This window comes from Chaetodon auriga, chromosome 6, assembly GCF_051107435.1.
Source record: "Chaetodon auriga isolate fChaAug3 chromosome 6, fChaAug3.hap1, whole genome shotgun sequence".
Classification (NCBI taxonomy): Eukaryota; Metazoa; Chordata; class Actinopteri; order Chaetodontiformes; family Chaetodontidae; genus Chaetodon; species Chaetodon auriga.
The window spans coordinates 2,746,727-2,770,503 of NC_135079.1; the positions used below are offsets into that span (position 1 = coordinate 2,746,727).

At 45.1% G+C, this 23,777-nt stretch overlaps 4 protein-coding genes across 7 annotated transcripts; 3 read left to right on the top strand and 1 right to left on the bottom strand.

The window, feature by feature from the left end:
- The first annotated feature begins 631 nt into the window (after positions 1-631).
- On the top strand, positions 632-6,618 carry gtse1 (G-2 and S-phase expressed 1). 4 transcript variants are annotated; one of them, XM_076733557.1, is made up of 12 exons: positions 632-713; positions 957-1,047; positions 1,138-1,195; positions 2,511-3,162; positions 3,783-3,944; positions 4,108-4,243; positions 4,634-5,008; positions 5,188-5,242; positions 5,385-5,615; positions 5,722-5,944; positions 6,125-6,241; positions 6,339-6,618. In XM_076733557.1, the coding sequence occupies exons 2-12, from the start codon at positions 1,026-1,028 to the stop codon at positions 6,423-6,425; spliced, it is 2,118 nt and encodes a 705-aa protein (XP_076589672.1). In that variant the 5' UTR covers positions 632-713; positions 957-1,025; the 3' UTR covers positions 6,426-6,618. The 4 variants fall into 4 exon arrangements, with proteins under 4 accessions (XP_076589672.1, XP_076589670.1, XP_076589669.1 ...); XM_076733555.1 differs by having other exon boundaries at positions 643-713; positions 978-1,047; positions 6,336-6,618; XM_076733554.1 differs by having other exon boundaries at positions 658-713; positions 6,336-6,618.
- Positions 6,619-7,679: 1,061 nt separating this feature from the next.
- LOC143322390 (high choriolytic enzyme 1-like) lies at positions 7,680-11,794 on the top strand. Its single transcript, XM_076733559.1, has 7 exons — positions 7,680-7,754; positions 8,254-8,299; positions 8,760-8,912; positions 9,532-9,649; positions 10,192-10,370; positions 10,756-10,837; positions 11,668-11,794. Exons 1-7 carry the CDS (start codon positions 7,680-7,682, stop codon positions 11,792-11,794), a joined length of 780 nt encoding a protein of 259 aa, XP_076589674.1.
- A 2,627-nt stretch (positions 11,795-14,421) lies between these two features.
- Positions 14,422-17,146, top strand: LOC143322389 (high choriolytic enzyme 1-like). Its single transcript, XM_076733558.1, has 7 exons — positions 14,422-14,487; positions 15,242-15,296; positions 15,556-15,708; positions 15,944-16,061; positions 16,205-16,383; positions 16,798-16,879; positions 17,020-17,146. Exons 1-7 carry the CDS (start codon positions 14,422-14,424, stop codon positions 17,144-17,146), a joined length of 780 nt encoding a protein of 259 aa, XP_076589673.1.
- Positions 17,147-18,834: 1,688 nt separating this feature from the next.
- LOC143322174 (hatching enzyme 1.2-like) lies at positions 18,835-23,390 on the bottom strand. The gene is made up of 7 exons (XM_076733168.1): positions 23,308-23,390; positions 22,828-22,918; positions 21,919-22,053; positions 20,107-20,224; positions 19,828-20,006; positions 19,466-19,547; positions 18,835-19,045 (listed from the first exon to the last, which is right to left on the bottom strand). Exons 1-7 carry the CDS (start codon positions 23,374-23,376, stop codon positions 18,913-18,915), a joined length of 807 nt encoding a protein of 268 aa, XP_076589283.1. The 5' UTR covers positions 23,377-23,390; the 3' UTR covers positions 18,835-18,912.
- Positions 23,391-23,777: the final 387 nt, after the last annotated feature.

Sequence of the window (23,777 nt, forward strand, 5' to 3'; positions counted from 1 at the left end):
AATATTATGAAAAATAAAGATGATAAAATAAAAAAGTCCACTGTTGAATAAAATAACATTCGATTTTTCAAATGAAAATTAACATTAAAAGTTGTGATATTATGACATGAATAATTTCAAGGCGTGATCTTTCAGAAAAAAAGGTAACATTCAAAGAAAAGGCCTTAAATTTACAAGGAAAAAAACAGATTGTTGTAATTTTCTATGAAATAACATTGTGATGTTTCCAGAATTCAGTTGTTATATTTCTAAAGAAAAAGTTTAGATATTTCACATCAGCAAGTGATGCACAGCTGAGTGAAAGAGAATGAAAACAGTTTGTATGGAAAGTCATGAAATTCTAAAAAAATGAATTTTAATCTGAATAATCCAGCCATTCAACCTGTGTTTGCTCATTCAGATTATTGGTGGAATATGACTTTAACTGGATGCTTCATTTTTTAACTTTATTATAAATTATTTCATTGGAATCAAACATTTGAAACGGGTTTTAAATGGCTTAAAGCCGGAAACCGGTTTTAACTTTTTTGACTACAATCCCCATAACTCTGCTCATTCTTACGTCATAGACTTTCAACCAATGGTTGAGTGCGTTTCAGTCACGTGACCATCAGCGCAGGAGATTTGAATTGTTTGTGTGCTTTTGCGTTTTACTGTCGCTGTTTGAATACGGAGCAGAAAAGAAGATTTGTGAGTTTTCAGAGAATCTTGAGGTTTGTAGTTTTCCCTAATTAAACAGTCACTCTGTGTGAATGCTGTGAGCCGCTGAATGAACGAAACTTCACGTTTTAAGCTCATATCAGTTAAACGTTTGATTCAAGCTAGCTCTGAGCAGGCTAACAGGCTAACGTTAAAGCTAGCATGCCCCGTGGCGATTGAAGTTCATGTTTAGATTCACATTTTCCGCTGTTTGTCACCGTGTTCTGCTAAATGCTGTCATTATATTTTCATGTCAGAGCTTGTATGTACCGCTGCAGGTCTGAACCGGATCAATCTGTTTCCCTCAGAGACGAACCAACAGCGGGATGAACTGTCGAGCTAACAGCGGTGGGTTAACGCTCACCGAGTCAGCAGTTATATACATCGTTCAGGTGTTTTATTAACTGTCTAATTAACCACTTTTGTGTCTTTGAACAGATCTGCTCTTTCTTCCTGATGAAAAGTTTGACTTCGATGTGTCTCTGTCGCCTGCCAGGTAGGATACAAAGTCAGTTAAACTCGGTTTCGGGTACTGCGGAAGTACTACCACAGCCAGAATCACCAGTACTGACAGTGATACCAGTACTTTTGTTATAGAAACTGCCAGTGCACTGTCATAGAGGGTTTATAATCCATGAGGTGAAAGCACCATTGACGAGCAGAAATCGATATGTGAATGTCCAGTTGCCAAAATCAATGCTGAAAGATTCATGGTTTAGCTTTATTTGATGCAACGTGACAGGATTGCAGAATGAAATGTGGTTGTAGACTCCTTTACAATACACACGAAGAAAAATATACAAGTATTTTGAATGAGAGTAGGATAAAATAGAGTGTACAGTATATGCTCTGATTTGGTTGGCATGTCTTTCCCGATGTAAACCTTGGTGGGCTGGATTTCTATTGTCTGCTCCACCTAAGGCTGGCTGGGGCTGTGAGTAGCACTGTGAAAACAATGTACTTAAAGGTTGGTTTCAGCTAAAATTGTATCATTTCAAACAGGCAGGACATGTGTCACAGCAAAACTTTCTGTGGATAAAACCAGTTTCTAAGTAACTGGGAAATCCCTAATCTTCTGATTTTTGTATACAAGCTGCTAAGGTCTCAAATGGGGCTTGGTTTTTTAGTGCTGATGGACGTTTATGTCCTACAATGCAGTGCACAGCGGAAATGGAGGAGCTGCTCTAATGCTCAGATGGCGTTGAGACAGCTGTGGAAAGATGCCTGTGAAGCATCCATGTTTGAGAATTTGTAGCTTCTTTGCAGCAACATCCATATTTGAAGCATTGTAGTCCACCACAAGCTGATTGGTTGTGCTGATACTGAGCTTCAGGTGCCTGTCTTTGCACCACGTGATGAAGCTCTGGAAAAGTAGTCTCAGAGTGAATACAGCATGTTTCTCACTGGACATTATTCACATGTCAATATAATGAAATCTTCATTTTCACCAAAAAAAATACACTTGATGCCTTTTATTAAATTCCTTCAAAGTCTTCACTACATATATCATGAGTCTGGATGGACATGGATGTAAATTCAACCTTGGTGGAGGCAAACAACCATGAGGTATTAATTCGAGTTTTTTGTTGCATTACCTTTGTTTTGAGCAGTCAAAGTGGTGACATCTGGTGGTCAGTTACTGGTACGACATTATATAAGACAATTCTAATCTTCTCTGTTGGTTTATCATTGAAAACTGAAGTTTTCACCTCCTTTTTCGCTCTCGCATCACTGCTGTGAGTTGTTTATGTTCCTCTCAGCCATGATGTCATCAATGATGTCAGTGAAGTCTATCTCTCTCTGCTCTGTAGCTCCAAAGGTGACGAAGATGAAGATGAGGTGTTCGTGGGTCCAGTCAGCCATAAGGAGAGGTGTGTCTCTGTCGACGTGCTATCTCGGCTTGAGGACAGCGGCGGTGGCGTGCAGGGGAGCTGGAGTCCGCTGACCGAAGATCAGTTGGAGGCTGTGTGTCAGGAAGCCCACAGACTAGCTGACTGGCTGCAGACCGGCGAGACGAGCTGCCGCAACAAGGATGATAAGACCACCAGCATGACCACCGACCCTACAAACGACACAGAGGAGTTCATCCAGGACGCTGAGGCCAAACTGGGTGTGCTCAGTCAGAGCGCCACTGCACTCAGCCCCATCAAACGCCAGACCTTCTGTGTGCAGGACAGTCCCATGAAGCAGCTGCCGCCCGCTGTCCAGTGCCGCCTGCTGAGAGAAAGCAACACAGCTTTATCCACCCGGCACGCCTCCGCCAACAGAAAGTCATTCACTCGACCAGCTGCCCCTGCCAGACTCAGCACCTCCAGCCCCGTAGCTAAGGCTCAGCCTAGGGCGGGACTGCGAGGGAAAACCACAGTGGGCGTCGTGTTGCCGAGCAAACTGGCCGCCCCAACAACTTCCTGCTCAGCAAGCAAGAGCAGAGTGGAGAAAACCAGACTGCAACCACCGGGCAAAGTAGGTTGGGTTTTTATTTTCCAGTTCTCAGGTGAAATATTCAGTCAATAGAATGCCACAACAGTGATAGGGTAATGGCGCCATCTGGTGTCACCCTGTAACAGCAGATCTCTTGAAAGACTTCTCCACTGCAGGAGTTCACAAACCTGTAATCTATAAAAGTAGTTAGTAGTTAGATAGTTCACACAATGATGTTGATCTTTGGGACAAAGCTCTTTTTGTGTTTCCACTGTGAGTTTCTTCTACATGTAATGTGTAAACACATCAGTATCAGTGAGTTACTGGGGGCCTCCACCTACAGTGGGAGGTGGATAGGATGGATTAGGGAGTAAAGGAGACCAGGAGCCAGCCAACGTCACGTCACTCTTTTGTTGTCACACAAAGTGCGAATGGAGGGCAGGAAGTGATTTTTCTGCGTAGTAAGCACTATAACACACTAAAAATGCAGGTGTTTTGCATCATTTACTGTTGCTCAGATCAACCAAACCAAGAAACCATGAGGAGCTTTTATCAAGGACCAAAAGTTGTTGCTCATCAGGGTGAAAAAATGCAAGAAATTGACTGAAAAAAGCTGTTTGTTTGTTTGTTTGTTTGTTTGTTTGTTTGTTTGTTTGTTTCAGACGGTGGGGGGTCGGAGGCCTAGCCCGGTGTCTCGCCCCTCCAGTAAGGCAGAGTCATGTGAGGATCTGCTCTCTGATTCGGCGAGCGTAGCTTCTGACATCAGCGACTCCTCCCTTAACTCCAGCCTGCTGGCAAAACGCACGCGGGCTCCGCCCACCAAGGTGACGCACCTGTTCAAAACTGATTGTGTTTGATTTATTGTGGAAAGCTGGTCAAAGAGTCGCTCACTGCAACACATTTAATGAAACCAATCAGATTAATAATGTTTATTGTATATTATCTTAGACATCCTGTGAAAATAACTGATTGTCTTTCCTCTGTCAGAGTGTCGTGAAGAACCTGTCAGGTGTGAAAGCTCCGCCCCTTCAGAGCAGGAGGGTGGCAGACAGGAAAAACACATCCTCATCTTCATCCTCAGTGTCCAGCTTCAACTCCAGTCTATGTCTGTCCCCTGCTAAAGGTACGCTAACAGCTAGCAGTTACCAGATACTTGGACAGTCATCCGATATGCTGCAAACAAATACATCATGTTCATAAAAAACGTATTTGGACATGTGACGTTTTTTATCCCCACAAACCACAAACCTTTACAAAATCTCCAAAGCACTTAGCAAAGTAATTAGCATCATGGACAGAGTGTTAATTTTGTTTGCTGCTAACAGCTATGCGTTAGCTGCTAACTGTGACAAGCTGCTTATAACTAAATATCCACCTTATAACGCTAATTTACCAACAACCAGCTATCTTGCTAACTGTTAGCAGCTAACTAACCAGTTAGCTACTTTGTTGCCCCCTGTGCTCATCATCCAATAAGAAGGTGCAGCAGTACAGGTGTTGTGTCTTCTTGCAGGTAAACTGAACTCTTCTTTGAACCGGAGTATGAGCGGCTCCACTGGCCCCGCCCCCAGCAGCATGAGCAAGCCCATGAATCACAGCAGGCCGCGCCGCTCAACTGTCTACAGTACCACAGAGCCAGCGTCCTCCACCGCCGGTCGCCCCTCGCTGTCCGCCCAGGCCAGGAAGCAGCCTGAGGTGAACCGTGTCAAAGCCACAAGGTCTACGCCACTCCAGCTGACGCCCGCCAAGAGAGTTTTGGAGAGGACCGCCATGATCCCCACCACTGCCTCGGCCCGGCCGCAGAGCGGACTGAAGACCAAATCCAAACCTGAGGCCCTGATCCCACCGACACCCAGTGGAGGCGTCAGAGGACTCTCCCTCGGAGACGGTAAGGGACGCTGATGATGTCAGAGCTGTCAGTTCGCTGTCTGTTCATCGGATGAGTTTAATGAGAAAATGGTTATTCTTAACATCACAACATAACACCAAACTCCATCGACAAATTCTATTGCTGAAGCGTGACCTGAGGCACAGCAGCCAATCTCATTCTGTCTGTTTCGTCTCCAGATGTCTCAAAGACGTTGAAGCCAAAGAGGCTGATGTCAGCGGGCGGCGTGGACAGGTAGGTCATCGTGCTCCACCATCATCACTGTACACTTACATTATTGTCAAGTGATCAAATGTCAGGAGTTGCATTAAAAAAAACACCTGGAGCACCTGTCCTGTCGTTCTGTGCTGCATCTTAACATCTTCCTCTCCTGTAGTCTTCCTCAGAAGCCCTCTGCTGGTCCTCTGACGCCCTCTGCCGGCAGCTGCAGGTTGTTGCAGGTGAAGGCGCGGCGTCCCTCCACCCTTCCTACCCCAGTGAGGCGCAGGATGTCCGCCATTCCAATGGCCACACCCACCAACGCGCTCCGGGCCGCAAGACCACCGCCCACCTCTGAAGCTGACCCCGCCCCTGTCACTGCCTCAGCCAGGAGAGAGACGGGCTACAGGTGAAATGCTTTAAACTGCTGTTCAACCAATAGGAACGCAGCTCTGACCTCTGGGTGTGGACCGACTGTATCAGATCACTGCTGTGTTGTTGTTGTTTTTGTGTAGCCCCGCCCCTACAGACACACAGGAGGCGGAGCCTGTCGACGCGCCCGACATCCAGCCCTTCTGTCTGGAGGAGGAGCCTCCTGCTGCTCCGCTCTCCAGTCCTCCGCAGTCTGACCAATCAGAGAGCACGGATCCTGGCGCACCCAGTCAGGGCGAATCAGAGCCCGGCAGGAACCTGATCGAACTGGAGGCGGCAGAGGAGAACACCAACAAGACACAGGAGGTCAGAGGTCACACATATGAACACAAAGCCAGCTGCAAGATGGCATGACGTCTTAAGACGACTGTCCAGGACTGTTTGCGTCCTGGATTTATCAAATATTGAATGAAATGATCGATTAAAAACAAGCTGCCTCCTTCAGGAGAACCTCACAGATCTCCGCTCTCTCTGTTCTCCCTTCAGGTTCTCCTGTTGGATCTTCCAGCTCCGACTCTGCAGCCTCCAGAAAAACTGCTCATCGACTTGACCAACACCCCCGACCTGATCCGGACCAGCAGCAAGCCTTGCACCACCAGTCAGGTAGGTGACACCTCACCTGGTCACCTGTGTGTCCACACACTCAGAGTGTGTGTGTGCGTGCATAAATAGAACCGGTTTGTTGTGTTTGTTTCAGCAGCTGATCGACCTGAGCTCTCCGCTCATCAAGTGGAGTCCAGAAGACAAAAGAGAGAACAACGCTCCACTCATCAACCTGTCCTTCTGATCCACATCCTCCTGAAGACCTGGATCTGAGTAAACTGGACTGGTCAGGTTTCCCTCTTCAGAAACTCTGATAATTCACCAGTGAAGTCTTTACTGAAGCAAAGTGTTTTAATGAAAATATTCAGTTTTTCCGCACCTGATTACACTTTTGACTCCGTCTTGCTGCTGTTATTGATGTCTGAATAAATAATAAATAAAAGTTAATGTCACGACTCTACGACAATGTTCATTTAAACACGTTCGACCAGCGCAGGTAAAAATAGAGACGATGAATAGTTCACTGAGAGTGTAAGTCAGGCTAAAAATGTAGGAAAAATGAAAATCAAAAACAAATCAGATTCGTCACCTGCCAGCAGAGATGGTCATCCATCTGAAGAAAGAGCGAACATGTGGAAGGAAAACTGAAATTATTCTTTGTTTAAACCTCGAACACTGCAGAGTGCCAAGACGTCAGCTGTCTGTTTCTCAGAGAAGTGCAATCAAATAACACAAACATGCAAACAAATAGTCGCATACATGGAGAAACTTACATAACAACTCATTTAAAGTGTATAAAATAAAGAGAAGAGCAGAGTAACAAACATAAGAGTGCAATTAAAGTCAATGTACAGGCAACAGCATTAATGTGAAGGTATGATGGAGTACATTATGCACTGTAACGTGTGTGTGTGTGTGTCATATATACACATAACATATAGTTCAGTAAAAAAGTTAATGATAAAAATACATATGGGAAATTTCAACTTTAGACGTTATCATGGCATATTGAGTTTGTATTTGGACATTTGGAGATACCAAGTCAAATTTAGAAGATAATTCAAAGAATTTAAAGTGCAAAATGATAAAATATCAAGTCAAAATTATGACCCACTGTGTCTGATTTTTGTTGCATGTCTGAATGTCCTGGCACTAACAGGCTTCCATAGACAGGCCTGAAAATGTGAAAATGAAGATAAAATGTGGTTTAATCTTTAAGAAAACGAGCTTCTGCAGTTTAGAAACAGTTTTCTGAAACTAACAACTGAAGAAAATCAGATGAATCTGGTTCAGACTCACATCGAGTTTTCCCAGTTTTGGCTTCCACGAGCAGATTTCATCAAGTTCAGTTCAGGTGGGAATCGGCAGCATGTTTTCAAGGCTATCACTCTGCAAAGGGGTGTTTGGTTTTTTTTTTTTGAGCAGATACGCTGAAGGGGATAAACAGCGGCCGCAGCGTTCGCCAGGTGGAAACACGGTGCACCTGCAGGCTGGTGACATGGCTTCCTTCAAGCACACGCTCGGTGTCCTCGTCCTCCTGGTGGTCTCAGGCTGCTGCTGGGCTGCAGAGAAGGTGAGGGTATCTGAGTGAAGCGCTTATAAAAACTTTCTCTGTGTGTGACCTGCAGGTTCTGTCCTTTGTTCAATCTCATCTCTGTAAGTGCATTTAAAATCTTAACTCATATCCTCATTATTATGTTTGTTAATGCCATAAACTGCCGGCCATTAACTCCAAGTGTTTGTTTCAAACTGGTGTTTCTTTCAAATATTCAACAGCATTTGTCCTTATTTCTTAAAGAGAGCCAGTTTTGTGACAGAAAAGGTCTCATGGTGATGTCCTATTTAACCTTACAGCACTTTAAGGGGTAGTTTAAGCTGAATCTGTGGCACTTCATGGTCCAACGTTGACCGACGCTGATGCAGACATACACAGTTTGACAGTTTCAGGCTCTGGCTGTTCATTCAGGAGGGAAGCTGTGTGAGCTGTGTTTGAGAATAAACTGTAGAAACACTCTGCACTCCACTGAAACACATGAACGCCTCACTAAAACACCGTCATCTCCCTGATCTAGGATCTGTCCGTCTCTGAGCTCCTGTGGAGGGCAAACAAGGATGTTGGTAAGACACCATGCACGTCCACGTTTATTCTTATTTATTTTAACAGGGACAGTGTAGACTTTGCTGCATTATTAGCCGCTAACTGACACACGCATGCAGTCCACAGACACAAAGAGCCCCAGAGGTGGAGAATACTTTAACTGTGTGCAGCCTCAGTCAGCTGCTTCCAGCAGTGAAATGCTGCCTTTACTCACACGCACAGCAGACCAGCATGAGGTCTGCTGTGGACGCTCACGCCGCAGGAAAAGGCTGGACTCGCTCCCTCTTTAGCACCACCTGCAGGCCAAAATGTCAGGCAGACAGAGTACACTCATGCTCCCAGGTGGTTTTTCCTCATCTGAGAAACAGGTTTCATGTGTAATCTTCATCAAACCTTCTTCTGATGCGCTGATTTACTTTTCATGAACTAATTAACGCACTTGGTCAAATCACTGCTTGAGCCTTTAACGTCCTCCTGCAGTTCGTTCGGAGGACGAGCCCTTCGTCATGGATGACATCGCCTACAAGAGTGAGAACGAGAGAAACGCTGATCCCTGCACCTCCTACAGCTGCATGTGGCCTAAGTCCAGCGACGGAAAGGTCTACGTGCCGTACGACATCGCCCCACATTTCTGTAAGTGCCTGAACGATTCTGAAAGCACTTTTTTAAAGAAGTCGATAAAACAGTCGACCAAAGGCGAGGAAGCATCGTGGATGACGCTTTTCCACAAACAGCTGATTGTTCTGCGCTGCAGCTTCATCGATGTTGGATCTCCTTCCTCCACAAAAGTTTTCCAGTTTTAAATTCTTCAGTTTCAAACAGATTATTTTTCTCTGATTCCTTGGAAAAAAAAGAAAATCTTTAACAGGCAGATGTGAACTCATTCCCACAGTGATCCACGTTAAAGCTGCACATGCTAATAAACATGTACGCGCTGCGTTTTCGGGAGCGGCTCAATACGATCCGCTAACGTTTGGTGACAGCGCCCTCTAGTGGCTGTTATGGCAGCAGCACAGGAGGAATTGAGGTGACGTTAAAGAGTCAGTGCAGAAAGGAAGTTTGTCTTTTTAGTTGAAACCATCACCGAGCTCAGTAACCATGATGACGAGGGGCCCTTTAACTGAAATGAACAAACAACCACAGCCTTGTCACAGTACACAAGGGCCTGCACACACAGTTTCGTTTCAATGTTTTAATGGAGGGTCTGCGGACTGCAAACATGCGAGCGTGCATTGATCACGTGTCTTCTCAGCTTCTCGTGAGCGCTCCATCATCGAGCGCGGGCTGCTGTCCTTCCACGATGTCTCCTGCATTCGCTTCGTCCAACGCACCAACCAGAGAGACTACGTGAGCATCCAGTCCGACAGCGGGTAACAAGCTGTGTGTGTGTGTGTGTGTGTGTGTGTACTTTTTCTCTCACATTTCCCTTTAAAGGGATGTTAATGTCACAGCATGCTTTGTTATGGCTGCCATCCACATCGCAGCTGTTTTTCGTCTTCAGAAGGGTAATTATTTCAAAATCTTGCTTCAAGTATTTCCTGATTGACTTTATTTTTAATGCCAAGTGTCATTTTAAATTATTGTTTGTCACACTTCACATAGAGAGACTCTGCCACAGAGAAAAAAATCCCTTTTGGCCCCCTAAATCTAGAAATATAGAGAGCAATAAGATAAGATGAGATAAAATGAGATGAGATAAGATAAGATATAACTTAACTGGGGAAATTCTGTTGTTACAGACAGCAAAAACAGAAAGAATAAAGAATAAGGAAGGAGAAACACAAAATAAGAATCAGTTATATACATGTGTACATCATATGTGCATATATACAACCAGTGTATGAAAATGAAGTTGTAGAAATAATAACTGAACTTTTCCCGCCTGCTCTGATTCCTGCTGTTTTCCTTTCAGCTGTTACTCCTACGTGGGCCGCATCGGTAACGCCCAGGCGCTGTCTCTGGACCGGCAGGGCTGCCTCTACCACAACACGGTGCAGCACGAGCTGCTCCACGCCCTCGGCTTCAACCACGAGCAGTGCCGCTCCGACAGGGACCAGTACATCCGGATCCTGTGGGAGAACATCGCGCCTGGTCTGCACCCAGTAAAATGATCAGTGTGACACCTCGTGAAGAGCTTTGAATCCTGACAGCTGAGAGGCCCAAACCAGCACAATAATCACAATTTTGTTCTTGATCGTAACTTTAAGCATATTTTTTGTTCACAATGTGACTTCAGCTAAATGTAATTCCTCAGTCTAAAGCCTCTCAGTCTTCACGGTGATTTAAGTGATATTTGATTTATTCAAGACACTAGAAAAAAATGTTTTATTTCTCTATCGACCGCTGAACTTCTCCACGTCTCTGAAAATAGAACAGAAAGTAAATCACACTAAATTGGACATAACTGAAGCCTGTAATTGCTCCAGAAATGAGAAGCCATTTTCTGACGTCTCACTGTGATGTTGGTTCCTCTCAGGTTGGGCGTACGCCTTCGACAAGATCAACACCCTGAACCTGAACACCCCGTACGACTACAACTCCGTCATGCAGTACCACAGGTTGAGTTCATTTAACCTCCCTAACGAGTTCACGCCGTGCTGATTGAGCCAATCACAGGCGGTTACTCTCTCACTGGTTTTAAATCTGCTGTCTGAGGTGATTTTCCCACATCAACCAGCAAAGATTGGTTTGTTGATGCACGAGCCGGCCGGGATACCTCTTTTTTTTTCTAGGATGGCCAAGATGTGACCCGGGTCACGACTTCGCCATCCTGGGGAAAGAAATTTGGATTTGGTAGCCTACAGGTGAGAGTATGGGGTCATTAGAACGTCACAGGGTGTTTGTTTAATTCCTCTTACTGCCAGAAGGGGGAGACAAACGTCCCGCACTGCAGGTTTTTATTCAAATAAACATTTATTGATTTTATGATTATTTATAGTATTTATTGCCTCGTTTTTGAAGGTGCCCTTCACTAAGGGACTGTGTGCCAATTACTGGGTTTGGGGTGGGCTGAATTTTATATTTCACGTCGTAAAAAAAGCCTCCCCAGCCTTGTCGACATATTCTTTGGACCCTCCATTCGACACAATACCCCCCACCAATATCTGAAAATAGGACAGAGCTCAACAGAAAGAAAAAGTATGTAACCCTCCTCCTCCTGTGACCCCCTCTACACCCTAGTAACTTTCATACAGCCCCTAATTCCTGGACCTTTTTCTCTTGCACAAAAAAATGATAGAGTGATGACGACATTATGGCGCTGATGCCATCAGGTCATCCATGCATAACAAACGAGCACAACAGCAAGTTCAGGCTGAAAAAGCTAAATTTAAATACCAATGATTTCTAACCAAACACAGTTCAACCTCTGGACTCTCTATGGCTGCAGGTACGCCTTCTCTGGGAACAACCTGCCCACCATGGTGCCCATCCCTGACCCTAACATTGAGTTCGGCACGGGCACCGAGATGAGCAAGAACGACATCGACAGACTGAACATCCTGTACAAGTGTTAAACAGCCACGTTGGGTTTGTACGAGCTGTACTTTGGTTTGTGATGACTCAGAAGAAAATGTACAAGTGTGTTTGTCGCCTTTAACCTGTTTCTGCGTCTGTCTGTCCAACAGGTGACGAAAACGGCCGGCAGCACGGTGACAGCCGAGACGTCAAACTAGCTGTTTTCTCATCCTTCAATAAACCTTCAAACTCTCAATCCTTGTTTGCTGTTTGTGCACGTTTGCACCAAATGTTCTGTTTCTGTGTGAAGATATTTTAAGGGTTGTAGAAAACCTTCTGCAGCTTCACAGGGAGCTGTTGGTTTGGTCTGAAGACCACATGGAGCTCAGATCTCACCTCTCATCTGCTCAGCTCTTATCATTCAGATCAGCAACAGTATTTTTTAGAAACTCTACATTTTGTACATGTACACACACACTCGTTCTTTTTATGCAACAGTATTTCTCAAGTACAATTTCAACACACACCATTGGTAGTTTTTCTCATAAGGAATACTGGCAATAGTATATAATGTATTTTTTACCGAAATTCGTATTTTTATAATCTGCACATGTTTTCATATACATAGTTGATTTTCTATTCTGTGTCCTTTATACTATTTATCTTGATCCTTCTGTGCCACTGTTTTTGCTTTTTTTAATACATGCTGGCTGTATCGACTTCATTTCCCGATGGGGATCAATAAAGTCTTAGCTTATCGCAGCCTCAGGCTACGTTAGCTGCTAGCATAACAGTTCAGAACCTCCAGGCAGGCTGTGGAGTTGCTCTGTGGGTAGAGTGTGGCTGGCTCTGCTGCATCAACTTTCATACTTTATTAAAAAACTGACGCATGAGTGAGTCCGAATGTGAAAGAAGAATCAGTCGTTCTCTCCTGAGAAACAGTTCATATTTAAAGTAATTACACTGGCAGCTCGTATCACAGGCACACTGTTAAAATACATCCTCAGCACCTCCATAATGATTAATCCAAGTGACCAGATTTAGATTTCCACGCAGCCCACAGACTTTTCCGCTCTCATAACGGCAATGGAGAAGCTTCCAAGTTCGATATCCGAAAACCACATAAAACCAAAACCACCTGCATGATGAGATACTAGAAACAAGTGGACAGTTTATTTTTTGTAATGAATAAATAAAATTAACTCAAAAAATGAAAAGAAATATTCTCTCATGTTCATTTGCAAAAAGAGAAATCAGTAAAATTAGATTGTGTTGAACTGCACACCCTCTGAGTTCAAGATGAGCTCAGTGGTCAAGCTAATCATGAAACACTTCAGACTCCACAGAAATAAAATATCTCAATAAAACTGGTCTTGGATGTCAGATGTGAAAATCCTCCCCGTGGATACCCGACCTTCCCTCGCCGCTGCCCGGCTTCACTCTCTGCTGTCCCAGCCGGCCGTGTGCCTCCTGTTAGCTAATAGGGCCACTAGCTGCACGGCTAACTGAGCTAACTGAGCTAACTAGCTAACGGCAGCTAGTAGCACAGTGAGCAGCAGGCAGCGGTCGAGCGACCTTCGACTGGTGTCCAATTCTTCTTGTAGCTCTAAATTTAGACCTTTTTGCCCTTTAAACCTTTGTGTAAATGCTCTGTTGGCTCAAACATTTCCCTCTATGATGAACAGATCCCGTCGTCTGGTCCCCATTTTCATTTTTAATACGGTTTGATCGTCTCTTTAAACACTTAATATCTTTTGATGACTTATGTGAGTCGTGCTTTATATGTGAATTCTTTATGTTCAAGATTAAATTGTCCTTGTATATGTTTTTTTTTTTTTCAGTTTTTTCAGCCACTTGTATGATGATGCATTTTCATCCCTCGGTTCATGTATTTGGTAGCGATAAAGACAGAAGCAATGCAACAGTCGTCCAGCTGAATTTTAATGAAAACAGCTGAACAAATATGTGGATTAAAACAGATTCAGGACAAAGACAACAGAGCTGATCAAAAGAGGCTGCACACCTGGTTACATGCATGTGTCTGTATTGTACACGGTCGTATGTACTGCAGTTAAAAATATATGTGACGTGTGAATCCACTCAAAAGTCACATTACAATATGAAAAGATGCATTTGGGCTCATTTGCAGCGTGTAAAGAGTGAAGGGACAGTGACGTGTGCGAGCGTCAAAATGGTGTTTTCAGTCAACAGCCGAGTTTCTTCTCAGTGTGGAATAAACGAAGTGTAAAATGAAATTGACTAACGATTGAAAGATGTTATAAAACCCTAGTTTCAGTAAAATGTGACAAACTGTTGACGGGAAGTATCTGAGGCCAAGAATCTGGTCCAAATCAAACAAGACTGAAAAGGCTCTTGTTACGGGAATTTGCAATGTGGCATCAAGGTGAAATATTCTTATCAGGCGATAAGTCCTGTTTTCACTGCGTCTCTTCGCTCTCTGTCCTGACTGTCCTTAAAAGGCTTTTATTCCGGTGCTCTTGATGTTTTATAATGTGACGTTTCAGCGCTCAGTGACTTCATTTCTCTCACCTGGAGGAAAGCAGTAAGTATCATTTCTAAGTCGCCATCACACCGTTTGAAACGCTGCTTTTTGACTACCAGTTATTGGTCAGATGGTTTGATGTGTTTTTGGTTGTTTGTGTCTCGCTGCAGGTTACTTGTGGACATGGACATGAAGTGCATTCTGGGCCTTGTGGTCCTGCTGGCTGTGTCAGCTTGGGCTGAGGAGCGGGTGAGTTTTTCAGTATTAAAATCTTTTTCTCCAGGAAAGTACAAATAGATGAATGTAAAGATACCTGCGTTCAAAAAAAGACTCACTGTAAATTAGAGCTCTGAAGTATTACAAGCAAAATGTACTTAAAGAAGTAAAAGTACTTCAAAAATATGATCCTGTGACTGATTATTATAGTATATGACATTATTAATACTGATGCAACAGTGTGGAAGCAGCATTTTACCGTCGCAGCTGGTCGACGTGGACGAGTTTGACTTACTTTTTTGTACCTTCATAGTTTAGTAGAGTGGTTCTCAACCTCGGGGTCGGCCCCTGCAAAGGTCACCAGATAAATCTGAGGGGTCGTGAGATGATTAATGGAGGAGGAAAGACAAAAAACGAGGTTCTGCTGTGCTGATCTGGATTATTTTTTAGGCTTTTCACTGATTTTTGCTTTTTTGTGAAACACTGAATACTTTCACCTGTTTGGTGAATTTAAATGAAACCATGTGAGAGGCTTAGAGTTTCTCAGTCTGAAATTGTTTTTCTGTCTCCTTTTTTCCTGACATGTGATTTCTGGAAAACGTCTGATCCTGTAAGTCGTATCCTGAGTGTTGCTTTGCTGTTTGTGCTCAGAATAAAATGCCCAGTTTGATCTTAAGGCTTAAAAAAACAGATGTCATTATAAAAGTGAAGCTTAAAAACCTTTGTGAATGTGACCGAAGCTCAGTGAGCAGTTAATGAACTGAAATCTCAAATCCGTTTTCCACAGATTAATCAGGTTTTGTCAGCTTCAGAGCGGATCGAGAGAGCCAACAGGAACATCGGTAGGTTTCAGCTTTTAGCTTCAGGTCTGGTCCAACGTGAGATCTGGTTCCTCTTCCTTCAGGCCTTTTTTTAATGTACATTAATGTATTTGTCATACTTGTTCTGTTACCTTTTAACTGTTTTCATTATTTTCCATCAAGAAGGTTTAAATTCTGCTTCCAGGAGTAAAAACCTCGTCTGATTCTAATATGTAAAGTCTTACAGACACGAACCAAAATCAGATCTGACTGAAACTGTCCTTGTGTTGCTCCCTCGCAGTCCGATCTCCTGGCGAGCCGTACGTAGAGGACGACATCGCCTATCGATCAGAGTTTGACAGGAACGCCGACCCCTGCACAGCTTCTGGCTGCATGTGGCCCAAGTCCTCCGACGGGAACGTCTATGTTCCCTACATCCTTTCCAGCGTGTACAGTGAGTGTCTCATACGGTGGCCCTGAAGGTCCAATTGAATATTTTGAACTGATGGAGAAAAAGCGACTCTTTGCGTGTTCCTCAGCAGCCCATAATTCACACTGAAAACATATATTCTGTTATTTCCTCTCCACAGTAAACACATACTGTTCACAGTCGTTTTAAAATGTCCTGTAGATGTTCGTGTCGCTGCAGCATCAGTTTTAAAGTGACCTTTCTTTTCCCGCCTGTGCAGCCTCTCGTGAGGTGGCCATCATCGAGCGCGGCCTGCAGTCCTTCAACGACTTCTCCTGCATCCGCTTCGTCAGACGCACCACCCAGAGAGACTACCTGAACATCCAGTCCCTGGGCGGGTCAGCCAGCACTTCTCCTTGTTCACCATGTTAATGAAGCAACGTTGTTTTTGTATTTTCCTGCTAAAAAGGAACAAAGAATGGAACCACGTGATCGACCTGCTGTCAGTGAATAGACTCACATCTGTCCTGTCCCATCACAGGTGCTACTCCTACATCGGCCGCCTTGGCTATGAGCAGGAGTTGTCCCTGCAGCAGTCGGGCTGCGTTTACTACGACACCGTCCAGCATGAGGTGCTCCACGCGCTGGGCTTCAACCACGAGCAGACACGCTCCGACCGCGACCAGTACATCCGCGTGGAGTGGCAGAACATCACCCCGGGTGCGTCTGTTCACAGCCAAACTTTAAATCTGCACTTTATTTAATTAATGCTGCAAGATTGTAAAGGATGGGTTTGAAGACTGACACCAATCTCATAGCTCTGAAGCTGCAGCACCAGCCTGTTAGCTTAGCTTAGCTTAGCACAAAGACTGGAAACAGCTAGCCTGACTCTGCTAACAACATGTGTCTATCTGCACCACTAAAGCTCACTAACTAACACATTATATGTCACTTCAGAGTTGTTTTACTGCTTCTGTAGCCGAGAAATAATCTGACACACCCACTAAACTTCTCCACAAGAGACCAGCACAGACGCAGAGCGGCTGGATTTGAGCTGCAGGCACCATTTAATACACGAATAATGAATACAGACAGCGACTCGTGAGCTCGGGATAATTCTGTTTTCTTCTTCAGGTAAGGAGCACAACTTTTATAAAATAAATACTCTGAACCAGGAAACCACCTACGACTACGGCTCCGTTATGCATTACCACAAGTAAGTAAAACAGACAGCAGGAACAGGTTGATGTGGATCAGACGTCCACCAGAAACCTGAGGGAAAGCTGTTTCCGTATTTTTTCCCGCGCCTCGTCCTTCTCTCAGCTCTCGTTCACGTTTTTCTCGGTGTGCTTTCAGGTATGGCTTCTCTAGCAACGGCCTGCCCACCTTGGTGGCCATCCCTGACGCCAACGTTGAGTTCGGCATGGCCACTGAGATGAGCGAGAAGGACATCATCCGGCTGAACCGGCTGTACAGGTGCTGAGCAGGTGAGCGTCGCCCATCAACAGCACAAACGTGTGTCAGTGTGTCGGCCTGTGAGGCGACAGCTTTAACACCGTTCACCTCTTTTTAAACAGGCGAGTGAGACAGCGTTCATTCATCATTATGATCACCACCATCGCTGCCTCCTCAGGGTCAGCAGTAAATTCTAAATGATTTAATCAGCTTCAATAAAAGTGCATGTAAACACACAGTTTCTGTGAGTTTTACTCTCGTTTGCTTCTGTGTTTTTTCTCAAACGTTCGGCTGAACTGAGTCACACTCAGCAGAGCAGGGACGCCAAGAAATACTCTGACTACTGTGACATATGTCAAGTATATAAAACCCCTTCCTCATGAGTTAAGTATTCAAATTTATGTATAATTAAATCTAAAAAATTACAGCTGGGACTCAAAACAGACACCTGCTGCACGTCTGTAACAGAGAGATGAATAATGGTGCTGCTGCAGCGATCAAGTCTCAGCATGATAGAATATAAAGTTTGAGTTTTGGGTTCTCTGAAATCTTATTTCAGTGAAACTATAGTCTGACTGGAAGCGTCTGCCGTCCTGAGATGCCCTCCAGCACCACACTGATCAATGTGAGATTAAGGAAAAATCTCATTGTTCGTTCCAGCTTGTGGGAATCTGCAAGGTGGCACCAGGAGTGAGTTTTCTTATCAGCTGTGAACTTTGTTTTCATCTGCCATTATTTCCACTTCAGTGCCCAGAAAGAGACTGGACTGGGTTAAAGCTGCACAGAACTGCACTCGGCTGGTTTGTTAATGTTCTGGATGTTTTATTACAGCCTGGCATCCTGGTAGGAATAAGAAAAAAGGTCAAGGTTATGATAGCTGTATAAAATATGTAAAACGTGAAAATGTTGCCTGTGAGAAAAGACAGAAATGTGATGTGCAGATTGAAATAAAGTTTATTGAGCATCTCCAACAACTTTAGTTCCCAACAGACAAACCTCTTTCACTTTAATGACCCCACTTCCTTTAAAATAATGCCAATACAACAAATGACGAGGCCAAACCTTTCCCCGTGATGTTTTTGGCGGTGACATCCAAACGGGGAGCTCTGCCTCCACCTTCCACCTGTGGGGTTTATGTCAACAACAGCAGTCTGCCAGTGCAGCAGAGCAGGTTGTTCTCAGCTCGGTGATAAACACACTGCATTTCTACCTGGAAGGCTTTTAATGTGAAGCAGCAGCTGCAGGAATCAGAACAACGAGGTGTGATCAGGCGCCGAGCTCCAAACCACGACCAAAGTGCAGGCACGCCTTGTTTGAGGGTTTGGCGTCGCTGGCCGGCCTTCGCCGTGGACGTAGTGGAAATGCATGTGATCAAACTTGGCACGGCTCGCGCTGTCAAAGCAGTGGAAACACAGCCATACCTGCATGGTCACTACAACACAATGCTTTGATGTTTGCTCTCTTCTTGAGTTGGGAGTACGCCTTCGACAAGATCAACAGTCAGAACCAGGAAACAGCCCGTCATGAACAGCAAGTTAAGAGCAGAGACGCCGCGCACAGCATGTCTTCTGCTGTCAGGGTAAAACTCAGAGACTAAAACTCAAACTGTAGAAATCATATTTCATTCATTAAAAATAGCTTTTAAATAACTAGACAACGATCACATCATGTTTCAGATGCATATTTATTTATTAAGCCCACAGTAACGGCCTCAGCAGACGTCTCCTCTCACTGCAGTTCACATCTCTAAGCTGGTCTGAGACACTTCAGCGGGACGTGGTCTGGACCGGAGGACTAGCTCCTGCAGTACAGCAGGTTGACGCGGTCGATGTCGTTCTGGCTCATCTTCCTGGCCATACCAAACACAGTGCTGGGGTCTGGAACAGCCACCATGCTGGGGTTGTAGTTGTCCTTGGAGAAAGCCAGCCTTAAAGGAGGAGACGATCAGAGTCCTCAGTGACTTGAAATCAGTTTTCCCTGTTTGTAGTGATGTTACACACAGCGCAGAGCTTTGGATGCTGGTATTTTATATTCTTATACTCTTATTTAAAAGAAATCCCATTAAAACACCAAAACTAACAATGATTTGATCTTTATCCCCAACAAACACACAATTTCCTCCTGTTTAAGTGACAAAAACTACATTTCACAAACCTTTTAAAAGTGAATCTGTAAACTGGCTCCGTTATAATCATCCTCAAACACGCTCTTTTTTTCCAAAATGATAACAATAATTAAGTTTTATTTAGCTTTGTCATTTACAGAGCAGAACACAGTACAGCATAAAATCATCGCTGCAAAGTGTTTCCCCAAACGCAAACAGGAAATGAGCAGAAACAATGAGAACCTGTTGTAGTGCATCACAGAGCCGTAGTCGTACGGCGTCTCCTGGTTCAGAGTGTTGAACTTGTTGAAGTTGTAATCTTCACCTGCAGCGGTGGAAGAAGTATGAACATCCCTCATGTTTAAGCAAAGGTAGCAAAAATACTGTCTAAAAACGCTCAATTACAAGTAAAAAGTTCCACATTTGTAACTAAATTTAAATAGTTTAAAACCTTTTTCATCCAATTTACGTAATTAGTTATCAAAGGACTGAATTTTTGTATGTTAAGTTTAAAATCTGAACCTGTAACTTCAGTCAATTGAAGTATTAAAGTCAGTTTAGACCGTGGTTGTCTGCACGGAGCGTGATTCACCTCCTTTCCGTACCTTCCATGATGTTCTGCAGCAGGACTCGGATGTGCTGGTCCCTGTCGGCGCGACACTGCTCGTGGCTGAAGCCCAGCGCGTGGAGCAGCTCGTGCTGGACCGTCCCGTAGTAAATGCAGCCGAGACGGCTCAGAGACACCGTCTGGCCATCGCCTTGGCGACCCACGTAGGAGTAGCATCTGCAGAGGTTCGACAGGACGATCAGCAGTGGTTCATCGCTCCTTCAGCAGGAGGCTGTTAAACTAAGCTGCTTTCTTACTGAATGTTGTTCCTACGCACCCGTCCAGAGACTGGATGTGGAGGAAGTCCTGCTGGTTGGTGCGGGGAAAGAAGCGAATGCAGGTGGAGTAGGAGAAGGAGGTGATGCCTCTTTTGATGATAACCAGCTCCTGAGAAGCTGGAGGGGAAGACACAGTCGTGGGAGATGGAGTCATGGCAGCATACGACCAGTGTACAGCAGTGTCGTCCAGGTATTTCAGGTATGTGATGACAGATGAGGGGCTGACGGTCATTGGTGTCGAGGGTAAACAGGAAGGGGCTCAGGACACAACCTCGTGGGGTCCTCCATGAGGATGCTGTGCTGTCTACTCTAACCGACAACATCCGATAATCCACAGACTGAATCCTGTACAACCAGGCCAGAAACCGTCTGATAAAGGAGAGCAGAGCAGTGAAGACGAGCTAAACTGAATCTTAAATATCAGGTTTTCCATTAACGACCCTGCGTCAGTCTGGGGGGACCTTCAGGACCTCACTAACTACAGGAAATCACCCCCCCACACAGTGGTGACCCATCAACTGTCTGACATGTTCTACTCACAACATCATACAACCAACTGGACCTGGATCTGTGAAGAGAAGGTGTGAGCTCTTTCTGCGTCACCCTCCTGAAAGTCTGGGTGTAGCAGCTGTCCTCCATCTTCACACTCATCTTCATCAAATCAGTCCCGTCCTCCATCCCCACAGTCGGGATTACATGCTGACAAGTCTTTGGTCATGAAATCCTTCAAAAGACTGCTGCTGACCCTCCTGAAGGACATCACAGGCCCCCAGCTGGACCCCCTTCAGTTTGCCTACTGGGCCAACAGGTCAGTGGATGATGCAGTCAACATGGGACTGAACTACATCCTTCCACAGCTCCACTTCCCAGCTCCACTCAGCATTCAGCACCATCATCCCTCTACCAGCCTGCCAGCCTCCACCCGTCAGTGGGTCACGAACTTCCTGACAGACAGGAAGCAGCAGGTGAGGCATCCAGCACCCGGACTATCAGCGCTGGAGCCCCCCAGGGAAGTGTACTCTCCCATCTGTACCAGGAGACCCATCTGTTAAACCGCTGAATTTGCAGACACAGCAATCATCGGCCTCGTCTGCATACAGCCGGGAGGTCGAACAGCTGGTGCAGTCAGAACAACCTGGAACAGAAGAGACTAAATACTGTCGGCATCAGGAGGAGCCCCCAAACACTGCCCCCCATCACCACGCTCAACAACACTGTGTTTGTTTAATATCTCCCAGCACATAAAGAGGGTGACCAACATGAACTCCATCGTCTCAAAGGCCCAGCAGAGGACGTACTTCCTGCACCAGCTCAGGAAGTTCAGCCTGCCTCTGGACCTGATCCAGCTCTGCAGTAATCCAGCCTGTTCATCATCACTTCCTGCTTTGGATCGGCCACCAAACAGAGCAGGAACCGACTACAACGAGAGTCAGTCTTCAGGACTCCTCAGACAGGAAAGAAGGAGGAAACATCAGTGCAGACCCCAGGACACAAGCTGTTCCAACCTCTCCCCTCTGGTAGGCGCTACTGAGCTCTGTATGCCAAAGCAACCGAACACAAGACCAGGTTCTTCCCACCGGCCATCACTCACTCACATCATGGAGAGTTTCCTACTTCCCCATAAAGCTGATTCTGACTGAGTGCATTCAGTTCATTGTTGGTTGTGGTCTTTGTTTTGGATTCGTTGACGAAAAGAAAAATATAAAATATCACCAGCTTTCACCTTTAAGCGAGGTTGAACTTCTACAGTTGTTTAAAAAAATCAACATATCCCTGCAGCAGTGTACAAAGGAATATATGGATGTACTTACTGTAGTGGTCGGCGATGACATACGGAATATAAACCTTCCCGTCGGTGGATTTAGGCCACATACACTCACGCAGGACGCAGGGTCTGGTGCTTCTCAGGGTGCGATGGTGAACAAATCGACCATCTCGGTTACTCTCTGCAGAGAGCGTGAGAAGAAGAAATGACGGTGAATAGAGAGCCAATCAGAAATGACAGTATGTGACAGTGACAGCATGGCAGCACTGCTCCTGTGCGCAAATTACTGGGTTTAAAGTGCTCAGCAGCCAAACTGTGGCCAGTTTTTGAGCTAAAGTCATCGTTAGCAGAGATGTTAGAATTCACTGCACAGACACAAGCCCTGTCTGCAGTTACTCCCTTTATGAACTAATGTGTCACAGGCGTTATCATAACAGCCAAAGCTCTGCCATCCCATGACTGCAGTCATAATCACAGCTACAGCCTGTCAGAGGCAGCCAGCAGCAGGCGGTGAGGGAGCTACGTTAGCTAACTCTGCTAACTACCTGTCAGCCATGGCTGAGGGTGCATGAACTCACTCTGTAGTCACCACCAGCAACAGTCTACTACATAATGCATTGTATTATATAATAGTACAGCTCAGTCTTCCTCTGTGGATCATCAGGAATGCAAAACTTAAAAAACATCGTGGAACTCGTGCAAAAAAAAACCCAGCTGTGACCTCTCATAGGCCATTTTCAAGACATTTTGACATGTCAAGGTAGGAAAAGCACAGGTGTCAATAATAAAAGGAATGATGGCTGAATTCCATTTAGCTGCTGCAGTTTCAGGGTGCTGGCTCACTGGGAGACCTGAACAGAGCAGAGCCATCGATACTGTTATGATCATGATCTCGACGTTGTCACCCAGCTGAGTCTCATCACAGGAAACAGTACGTGCAGTCACTGCGCCTTACTGAGGCTGCCACTGGCTTTCTTCAGCCGCTGTGTGACGCTCAGGTGACCCTCGTCTTCATCATTACGGTCACCTCTCGCTTTCTTCACAACCTGCAGACAGAAAGCGTTTCTGTGGTGTTGTTAAACAACCAGCAGAGGAGAAAACACAACAGCAGCAAATCTTCCAGAATGATTATGATTTTCTGTAGAAGATGTTTAACAATGAGCCTCAAAATGTGTCCAAACAAGTCTAAAAAGAGATTTGTAGCCTTTACTGTCAGGACGAGAGAAATATGTCTACAAAAATGAACCAAAATGAAAAATAAAGTTTATTAACAGGACGCTGAGTTTGGATTGTTTTGTTTCCTGTAAACAAATCAAAAATGAACTTTTGACGTCGACTCTAAGCCAACATGGACAAAATGTCCCAGAAGTCCTGAGAAAACTCCATCAGTGAGGAAGACTGTGGTGTGACTGAACACTCCAGCCGTGGTACTCACCTCCTCCTGGGTCCAGGCCAAGGCTGCGAGCAGGACCAGGAGGCCCAGGATGCACTTCACTGCCGCCATGCTACCGAACAACCTGCAGACTGAAACCATCCACCAGTCAGACCAAAACACAGGTAGAGTCAGGAGCATCAGGAGCAGGCGGGCGGCGTGCTTCTCTTACCTTCACCTCTTTATTTCAGGTAAATAGGAAGCGTCGCGCTCTGTGAAGTCATCCTTTATAGCAGAGATCCACCTTCGGCAGACCGTTCGCTGCCATTGCCTCCCTAATCCTGCAAATAAGAAGGAGATTTACCTTGTTAAACCTCCACGAACGTGAAGTTCATTTTTCTCCTCTTAATGCTGACAGCGGGGTCCACCCTTGGCAGATATACAGCATGACCACACTAATCCAAGGAGACAAAGACGGCGTTTGAGTGTTTACTGTTGATTCTGAGCTTCACTAAGCTCACTAACTGCTCGGA